This window comes from Carcharodon carcharias, chromosome 3 (assembly GCF_017639515.1).
Source record: "Carcharodon carcharias isolate sCarCar2 chromosome 3, sCarCar2.pri, whole genome shotgun sequence".
Classification (NCBI taxonomy): Eukaryota; Metazoa; Chordata; class Chondrichthyes; order Lamniformes; family Lamnidae; genus Carcharodon; species Carcharodon carcharias.
The window spans coordinates 82,861,681-82,872,409 of NC_054469.1; the positions used below are offsets into that span (position 1 = coordinate 82,861,681).

At 46.7% G+C, this 10,729-nt stretch overlaps 1 protein-coding gene across 2 annotated transcripts in view; it reads right to left on the bottom strand.

The window, feature by feature from the left end:
* LOC121276365 (biotinidase-like) overlaps window positions 1-1,799 on the bottom strand; it is a 31,912-nt gene extending 30,113 nt beyond the window's left edge. For both annotated transcript variants that reach the window (XM_041184685.1, XM_041184684.1), the window contains exon 1: window positions 1,542-1,799. In XM_041184685.1, the coding sequence (XP_041040619.1) occupies window positions 1,542-1,751 (210 nt within the window). In that variant the 5' untranslated portion in view covers window positions 1,752-1,799. The remainder of the gene's footprint in view (window positions 1-1,541) is intronic.
* Between the last annotated feature and the right edge of the window lie 8,930 nt (window positions 1,800-10,729).

The following is a 10,729-nucleotide window of genomic DNA, read 5'->3' on the forward strand; positions in this document are numbered from 1 at the left end:
CGGGACACCCTGGTCCACTCCTCCATCACCCCCTACTCCTCAACCCCCTCCTATGGCACCACCCCATGTCCACGCAAAAAATGCAATACCTGCCCCTTCACTTCCTCTCTCCTCACCGTCCAATGACCCAAACACTCCTTTCAAGTGAAGCAGCATTTCAATTGCATTTCCCCCAACTTAGTTTACTGCATTCGTTGCTCCCAATGTGGTCTCCTCTACATTGGAGAGACCAAACGTAAACTGGGCGACCGCTTTGCAGAACACATGCGGTCTGTCCGCAAGAATAACCCAAACCTCCCTGTCGCTTGCCATTTCAACACTCCACCCTGCTCTCTTGCCCACATGTCAGTCCTTGGCTTGCTGCATTGTTCCAGTGAAGCCCAACGCAAACTGGAGGAACAACACCTCATCTTCCGACTAGGGACTTTACAGCCTTCTGGACTGAATATTGAATTCAACAACTTTAGGTCGTAAGCTCCCTCCCCCATCCCCACCCCCTTTCTGTTTCCCCCTTCCCCTTTTTTTTCCAATAAATTATAAAGATTTTCCTTTTCCCACCTATTTCCATTATATAAAAAAAAACCCACTAGAGCTATACCTTGAGTGCCCTACCATCCATTCTTAATTAGCACATTCGTTTAGATAATATCACCAACTTTAATTTTAACACCTATGTGTTCTATTGTACTATCGTCGTTGACATCTTTTGATGATCTGCTTCTATCACTGCTTGTTTGTCCCTACAATCACACCCCCCCACCCCTCCCTCCACCTCTTTGTCTCTCTATCTCTCCGCCCCCCACACACACACCTTAAACCAGCTTATATTTCAACTCTTTCTTGGACTCGAACGCAAGTTCTGTCGAAGGGTCATGAGGACTCGAAACGTCAACTCTTTTCTTCTCCGCCGATGCTGCCAGACCTGCTGAGTTTTTCCAGGTAATTCTGTTTTTGTTTTGGATTTCCAACATCCGCAGTTTTTTTGTTTTTATTTCTAAAATACTACTCTATTGACAATACCAATATGCCACCTCCACCGCCCTAAACTTCATTAACTTCAGCAGGAATGTAAAATCCCGCCCTTCAGTTCAGTACTGAAGATGGGTTGGCCTGTCCATGTGAGACGTTAATCTCAGACCCCATCTGCTCCTTCAGGAGGATGTAAATATCCCATGACACTATATAAAGAAGACCTGGTGAGGTCTCCAGGTGTCCTTACTAATATATTCCTCAACTAGCTACAAGACCAGTCTCACAATTTTCTATCTAGTCGCAGAGTGAATTTCCACAGGAGCCTGCCCCAGTAGCGATGCAGAAGAGAAACCCCTATACTCGAATGAGGGAAACCCCAATCCCAATATGCAACATAATTGTTTATGAAATATTTTACAAAGTGAAAATCTCACTCTAAAAATGCTCTTGTTCCTGTGGGAACATTTTGCTACAAACTTCTGCGTTTACTTTCCTAATCCCATCTGCTTTTGAGCAGCACAAATACTTTCTGCTGAACAGGCAGATCAAACTTGAGAAAGTTGCTTTACCTGTTTGCTTGCTTCATGAACTTGCTCTTGGTATTTGTCCAGGTTTTTCTGCATAAGCCTCAGTGCCCCCTCACGTGTGGAAGGGATTGTTAAGTTTAGCCGCAGGACTGTCGGATGTTCATAGACCGCCGCTTTGTAAAAATCCAGCCCCCATACTGGGATTAAAAAGCATTGCCACACCAACAGCCACCTCAAGCAAAATGCCCCCATGCCTGAATCTAGATGTTTCAGTGCAACAATAAGTTGCAGCAGTGGACTCCCGAGGTTAGCCTGAATATTTATACTTGAAACGTTGCTCAACAGTTAATGTCAAACGTGTATTCTGCAAGAGAGGTGTAGTCAGAAATGATCTCACCAGCCCAACATCATCCCTCATTTACTGGGAAGTATCAGACTCTATTAAACACTATGTGAGCTGGACTGTCTGAACACCACATGGAGTAACTGTTGGCGTTGACAAGTAAACCCACTTTCCATGGACTTTACTGCATTATTGCTTCCTTACGCTTATCACAGCAGTAAATCTATTCACTATGAAGTGTGCAAGTTGATAAAAAAATAATTCTACTTCCATTGTTGTTTGCACAAGTTGCAGCAGCACCTTTTCAATATGTTTGTCAACTAAAATAAATGGTTGAAACAGAATAATATCTGTACATTATTATCATGAGGTTTAACTATAAATTATGAGAATAGTAACAAAAAATAAAATGCAGTTGTTGATTTTCTACATGATTATAGTAAATAGGAGGAGGTCTTGTGGCACAGTGATTGGTGTCCCCGCTTCCCAGCCAGAAGCTTTGGGTTCAAGTCCACTCCGGGACACAATGGCCCCAGAAGATTTGTTTGTAACACAGCCAAACAGGTTAATTATCAACTTGCGAATTCTTCCAACGTATGGTAATGACAGATGGCAATTCATAGACTCATAGACGTTGACACCACAGAAGGAGGCTATTCAGCCCATTGTGTCCACACCGGTCCACAAAGATCTGACTACACTAATTCCTTAATCCCTTGGCCAATTGCCTTGGAGGCTATGGGCACCGCAAGTGAATATCTAAATGCTTCTGAAATGTTACAAGAGTTTCTGACTCAACCACTCCTTCAGGCAGTGAGTTCCAGACTCCCACCACCCTCTGGGTGGAAAAAATTGTCCTCAACTCCCCTCTTAACCTTCTACCTCTTACCTTAAATCTATGCCCCCTGGTTATTGACTCATCTACCAATGGAAAAAGTGCCTTCCTATCCACCCTATCTATGCCCCTCATGATCTTATACACTTCTGTCACCTTACCTACCTGCCCTGCTATCCTCAGGGATCTGTGGATATGCACAACAAAGTCCCTCTGATCTTCAGCACTTTCCAGGGTCCTATCCTTCATAGCGTAATCCCTTGTCTTGTTAGCCCTCCCCAAGTGCATTATCTTACACTTTTCAGGTTGAATTCCATTTACCACTGCTCTGTCCACCTGACCAATCCATTGATATCCTCCTGCATTTTATGGCTAACCTCCTCACTATTTACCACCCTACCAATTTTTGTGTCATCCACAAACTTCTTGATCATACCCCCTACATTTAAGTCCAAATTATTTATGTACACCACAAATAGCAAGGGTCCAAGCACCGAGCCCTGCAGAACCCCACTGGAAACAGACTTCCAGTCACAGAAACATCCCTCCATCACCACCCTCTGCTTCTTGCTTCGCAGCCAATTTTGGATCCAATGTGCCACTTACCTTGGATCCCTTGGGCTCTTAATTTCTTGACTGGTCTGCCATGAGGGGCCTTATCAAAAGCCTTGCTAAAGTCTGTGTAGACTACATCAAAAGCATCACCCTCATCAACACTCCTGGTCACCTCTTCAAAAAATTCAGTCAAATTTGTCAAACATGACCTTCCCCTTAATAAATCCATGCTGACGATCCCTGATTAATCTGTGTCTCTCCAAGTGCAGATATATTCTGTCCCTCAGAATTCTTTCTAGTAACTTTCCCACCACCGAAAGCTGACTGGCTTGTAATTTCCTGGTCTATCCCTTCCTCCCTTTTTTTAATAATGGAATGTTAGCTGTCCTCCAGTCCTCTGGCACCTCACCTATAGCCAATGAGGTGGAGAGATTCCTGGTTGGCCAACCCAGAATGAACAAACAGTAAAAAATGGGAAATAAGGATACAGGTCCAAACTGGTCTTGTATATCTTAAAATGGGACACCAGTAAAAAGTGGGAAATAAGAGTACTGATCCGAATTGTTTTCTCCTATTGGGATGTGATGGAAAGAAATTGGAACCATCACTATCCTTGGTTCCAGGCTACAACATGCATGTATGTTACCACAGCAACATAAAGTACTTGTGGGACTGGAGAGCCGGTATGGATCAGATTGATGCCAACAGCATGGGGTTCAATCTCCAGTCCTCAGCCGTGGTGGAAGTTATGGGGTTGTGGGTCAGAGCTGCCTTCGGGCAGAGAACTGAAGAAGAAAAATCATAGAATGGTTACAACTCCAACTTTAGTGCTGTGGTGCATGACTGGCCATGAATCTTGAGCTCAATGTAAAAGGATTGTAACTATTGTAAGTGTGTTTTTCTTCTAAAATTCACAAGCTGCTGCATGTTATTTATGATCTTAGCCAGGCACAGATATAACCGGCCGAATGTGAGGAAGTGAAGCTTGAGCTTTAAAAGGTTGGCAAATGTTAGATGGAACATGCATCTGGACCTACAAAACGTAGAAAGGCTGACTGAAGAGCTTCAAGGTTATGAGGGGCATGGACAGGTGGACAAGAAGTAGCTTATTGAAGGGTCAGTCACAAGGGGACACAAGTTCAAGGTGAGGGGCAGAAGGTTTTAGAGGGAATGTGAGGAAAAACTTTTTTACCCAGAGGGTGGTGACAGTCTGGAATGCGCTGCCTGGGAGGGTGGTGGAGGCGGGTTGCCTCACATCCTTCAAAAAGTACCTGGATGAGCACTTGGCACGTCATAACATTCAAGGCTATGGGCCAAGTGCTGGTAATGGGATTAAGTAGGTAGGTCAGGTGTTTCTTACATGTTGGTGCAGACTCGATGGGCCAAAGGGCCTCTTCTACACTGCGATTCTGTGAAAACAGCTGATAAATCCCTCAGACAGCTCTCAACTCAAAAGCAATTACCTATAAATATATTTATAAAAAAAAATAGAAAACAGCCCTGAATAAAAGACCTGTATCCAAGTTCCTTCCTCCAGCCTGAAAAACATCCATTAGCCACCAATTTCATATCCATGTTGCTACTTTCCCTTTTATCCTATGAGCTATAAGTTTGCTCATAAGTCTGTTGCGCGGTACTGAATATCAAATGCCTTTAAGAAGTTGCGAAGTTTCTTGCTGGGGATGATGGCAATCCCCTTGCATGCCCTTTTGTTGGTGTGGCAGTCATTGCCAAGGCCGTTGTAATATTTCTCAATGATCCCTCGGGCGGCTTTCTTGCCGTTTTAATCCTGACATTACCCATGTTGGATTCCAGATGAGAGAAGAGACCAGTTGGCTGCTGGGAGCGGCTCTATGGGGACCCTTAATTTTACAGTCCCTCCCACTGGTGGGATCTTCCGGTCCCACCAAAGTCAATGGAGTTTTGAATGGCTCACCACATTTTCCAGCCCAGGCCCTGCCGCAACAGGGCCATAAAATTCCGCCCCAGGTGTACCACATCAACAGCATCACCTCCATCAATCCTCAATGTCACTTCTTCATAAAACTCCAGTAAGTTAATTGAACACGATTTTCCTTTAAGAAATCCATGCTAGCTTTCCTTAATTAACCCACATTTGTCCATGTGACAATTTTGTCTTGAATTATTGTTTCTAGAACTTTCCCCACCACCGAAGAAAAACTAAAACAAAAACAGAATTACCTGGAAAAACTCAGCAGGTCTGGCAGCATCGGCGGAGAAGAAAAGAGTTGACGTTTCGAGTCCTCATGACCCTTCGACAGAACTTGAGTTCGAGTCCAGGAAAGAGCTGAAATATAAGCTGGTTTAAGGTGTGTGTGTGGGGGGGCGGAGAGATAGAGAGACAGAGAGGTGGAGGGGGGTGTGTGGTTGTAGGGACAAACAAGCAGTGATAGAAGCAGATCATCAAAAGATGTCAATGACAATAGTACAATAGAACACATAGGTGTTAAAGTTAAAGTTGGTGATATTATCTAAACGAATGTGCTAATTAAGAATGGATGGTAGGGCACTCAAGGTATAGCTCTAGTGGGGTTTTTTTTATAATGGAAATAGTGGGGAAAAGGAAAATCTTCATAATTTATTGGAAAAAAAAAAGGAAGGGGGAAACAGAAAGGGGGTGGGGATGGGGGAGGGAGCTCACGACCTAAAGTTGTTGAATTCAATATTCAGTCCGGAAGGCTGTAAAGTCCCTAGTCGGAAGATGAGGTGTTGTTCCTCCAGTTTGCGTTGGGCTTCACTGGAACAATGCAGCAAGCCAAGGACAGACATGTGGGCAAGAGAGCAGGGTGGAGTATTAAAATGGCAAGCGACAGGGAGGTTTGGGTCATTCTTGCGGACAGACCGCAGGTGTTCTGCAAAGCGGTCGCCCAGTTTACGTTTGGTCTCTCCAATGTAGAGGAGACCACATTGGGAGCAACGAATGCAGTAAACTAAGTTGGGGGAAATGCAAGTGAAATGCTGCTTCACTTGAAAGGAGTGTTTGGGTCCTTGGACGGTGAGGAGAGAGGAAGTGAAGGGGCAGGTGTTGCATTTTTTGCGTGGACATGGGGTTGTGCCATAGGAGGGGGTTGAGGAGTAGGAGGTGATGGAGGAGTGGACCAGGGTGTCCCGGAGGGAGCGATCCCTACGGAATGCCGATAAGGGGGGTGAAGGGAAGATGTGTTTGGTGGTGGCATCATGCTGGAGTTGGCGGAAATGGCGGAGGATGATCCTTTGAATGCGGAGGCTGGTGGGGTGATAAGTGAGGACAAGGGGGACCCTATTATGTTTCTGGGAGGGAGGAGAAGGCGTGAGGGCGGATGCGCGGGAGATGGGCCGGACACGGTTGAGGGCCCTGTCAACAACCGTGGGTGGAAAACCTCGGTTAAGGAAGAAGGAGGACATGTCAGAGGAACTGTTTTTGAATGTAGCATCATCGGAACAGATGCGACGGAGGCGAAGGAACTGAGAGAATGGGATGGAGTCCTTACAGGAAGCGGGGTGTGAGGAGCTGTAGTTGAGATAGCTGTGGGAGTCGGTGGGTTTGTAATGAATATTGGTGGACAGTCTATCACCAGAGATTGAGACAGAGAGGTCAAGGAAGGGAAGGGAAGTGTCAGAGATGGACCACGTGAAAATGATGGAGGGGTGGAGATTGGAAGCAAAATTAATAAATTTTTCCAAGTCCTGACGAGAGCATGAAGCGGCACCGAAGTAATCATCGATGTACCGGAGGAAGAGTTGTGGAAGGGGACCGGAGTAGGACTGGAGGAACAACACCTCATCTTCTGACTAGGGACTTTACAGCCTTCCGGACTGAATATTGAATTCAACAACTTTAGGTCGTGAGCTCCCTCCCCCATCCCCACCCCCTTTCTGTTTCCCCTTTCCTTTTTTTTTCCAATAAATTATAAAGATTTTCCTTTTCCCACCTATTTCCATTATAAAAAAAACCCCACTAGAGCTATACCTTGAGTGCCCTACCATCCATTCTTAATTAGCACATTCGTTTAGATAATATCACCAACTTTAACTTTAACACCTATGTGTTCTATTGTACTATTGTCATTGACATCTTTTGATGATCTGCTTCTATCACTGCTTGTTTGTCCCTACAACCACACACCCCCCTCCACCTCTCTGTCTCTCTATCTCTCCGCCCCCCACACACACACCTTAAACCAGCTTATATTTCAGCTCTTTCCTGGACTCGAACTCAAGTTCTGTCGAAGGGTCATGAGGACTCGAAACGTCAACTCTTTTCTTCTCCGCCGATGCTGCCAGACCTGCTGAGTTTTTCCAGGTAATTCTGTTTTTGTTTTGGATTTCCAGCATCCGCAGTTTTTTTGTTTTTATCTCTGTGTTTAATTGACTGCCACTGCTCTTCAAGAAATGCCTACCTCCTTGAAGAAGTTCTGTTCCTCTCTGCGACAAGATTTCCGTATCTCTCTATTGCCTTGTTCACCTTCATTGCTTTCCATTTCCCTCCTAGTGTTTGACAAGGTGTTTACTAAAACCCGCTTTCACAGCCATATCTCCTTTCTCAGTGACTGTCTCCGTCTCCGACTTACCCCACGTGGATTTCAACTGAAATTCCACCCTTCATGTTTCGAACCCACCCAGGATTACAGGTATCTCCGGGACATAAAACGTTTCTCGGACTGCTGTTCCCGTCACATTCTGAAATCCACTCTCAGTGCCATGCGCCGATATATGAACACACTCGACCTCTCCCTCCAGCAGCACCGCCGTACCCTTTTTCAAAGCTGCGCGTGCCCCCAGTTTCATTTTATCCTTCGGCTCATCCGACGCCTCAACAAGAAACTTTTTCTCTTTCTCTCAAGTGCTAAGGAACGCAAGCTACAACAACTCATCGACACCAACACCCATCTAGGACCCTCCACCCCTGCCTGTCCCTCCGTCCCCACCCTTTCTTCCAGTCCCAACCCCAGCCGTGTATTCACTATACCCCCTGACCTTCCCCTCTCCGATGCTGAACGTTCAGTGCTCAGCAAAGGACTTAGTTTCATACCCTTACGCCCTCACCTCAATGAATTTTGGGCTCGGCATAATACTGAACTCTTCTTCCGCCGTCTTCGTCTCCGGGCTCACTTCTTTGGGCAGGAGTCCTCTCCCAGTTCAACGGATCCTTTTACCCATCTCCAATATTCTCCCTCCACCTGGACCCCTCCCTCTGGATTCTTACCTTCTCTCGATCTTTTCATTGAGAACTGTCGGCGCGACATTAGTCGTCTCAATTTCTCTGCTCCTCTCACCCATTCTAACCTGTCTCTCTCTGAACTTACTGCACTCCATTCTCTCAGGTCCAACCCTGACATTGTCATCAAACCCGCTGACAAGGGTGGTGCTGTTGTTGTCTGGCGCACTGACCTCTACCTCGCGGAGGCTGAGCGTCAACTCGCAGACACTTCCTCCTACCTCTCCCTGGACCATGACCCCACCACTGAACATCAAGCCACTGTTTCCAGGAATGTCACTGACCTCATCTCCTCTGGGGATCTCCCTCCCACAGCTTCCAACCTGATAGTCGCCCAACCTCAGACGGCCCGCTTCTATCTCCTACCCAAAATCCACAAACAGAACTGCCCTGGTAGACCGATCGTCTCAGCTTGCTCCTGCCCCACAGAACTCATTTCTCGTTATCTTGACTCCCTTCTCTCTCCCCTTGTCCAGTCCCTTCCCACCTACATCCGTGATTCCTCTGACACCTTACTTCACATCAACAATTTCCAGTTCCCTGGCCCCAACCGCTTCCTCTTCTCCATGGACGTCCAATCCCTCTACACCTCCATCCCCCACCAGGATGGTCTGAGGGCCCTTAGCTTCTTCCTTGAACAGAGGCCCGAACAATCCCCATCCACCACTACTCTCCTCCGTCTGGCTGAACTTGTTCTCACGCTGAACAATTTCTCCTTCAACTCCTCTCACTTCCTCCAAATAAAAGGTGTGACTATGGGTACCCGCATGGGCCCCAGCTATGCCTGTCTCTTTATGGGGTATGTGGAACATTCCTTGTTGCAGTCCTACTCCGGCCCCCTTCCACAACTCTTTCTCCGGTACATCGATGATTACTTCGGTGCCGCTTCATGCTCTCGTCAGGACTTGGAAAAATTTATTAATTTTGCTTCCAATCTCCACCCCTCCATCATTTTCTCGTGGTCCATCTCTGACACTTCCCTTCCCTTCCTTGACCTCTCTGTCTCAATCTCTGGTGATAGACTGTCCACCAATATCCATTACAAACTCACCGACTCCCACAGCTATCTCGACTACAGCTCCTCACACCCTGCTTCCTGTAAGGACTCCATCCCATTCTCTCAGTTCCTTCGCCTCCGTCGCATCTGTTCCGATGATGCTACATTCAAAAACAGTTCCTCTGACATGTCCTCCTTCTTCCTTAACCGAGGTTTTCCACCCACGGTCGTTGACAGGGCCCTCAACCGTGTCCGGCCCATCTCCCGTGCATCCCCCCTCACGCCTTCTCCTCCCTCCCAGAAACATGATAGGGTCCCCCTTGTCCTCACTTATCACCCCACCAGCCTCCGCATTCAAAGGATCATCCTCCGCCATTTCCGCCAACTCCAGCATGATACCACCACCAAACACATCTTCCCTTCACCCCCCTTATCGGCATTCCGTAGGGATCGCTCCCTCCGGGACACCCTGGTCCACTCCTCCATCACCCCCTACTCCTCAACCCCCTCCTATGGCACAACCCCATGCCCACGCAAAAGATGCAACACCTGCCCCTTCACTTCCTCTCTCCTCACCGTCCAAGGACCCAAACACTCCTTTCAAGTGAAGCAGCATTTCACTTGCATTTCCCCCAACTTAGTTTACTGCATTCGTTGCTCCCAATGTGGTCTCCTCTACATTGGAGAGACCAAACGTAAACTGGGCGACCGCTTTGCAGAACACCTGCAGTCTGTCCACAAGAATGACCCAAACCTCCCTGTCGCTTGCCACTTCAACACTCCACCCTGCTCTCTTGCCCACATGTCTGTCCTTGGCTTGCTGCATTGTTCCAGTGAAGCCCAACGCAAACTGAAGGAACAACACCTCATCTTCCGACTAGGGACTTTACAGCCTTCCGGACTGAATATTGAATTCAACAACTTTAGGTCGTGAGCTCCCTCCCCCATCCCCACCCCCTTTCTGTTTTCCCCTTCCTTTTTTTTTCCAATAAATTATAAAGATTTTCCTTTTCCCACCTATTTCCATTATAAAAAAAAACCCTCTAGAGCTATACCTTGAGTGCCCTACCATCCATTCTTAATTAGCACATTCGTTTAGATAATATCACCAACTTTAACTTTAACACCTATGTGTTCTATTGCACTATTGTCGTTGACATCTTTTGATGATCTGCTTCTATCACTGCTTGTTTTTCCCTACAACCACACACCCCCCTCCACCTCTCTGTCTCTCTATCTCTCCGCCCCCCACACACACACCTTAAACCAGCTTATATTTCAG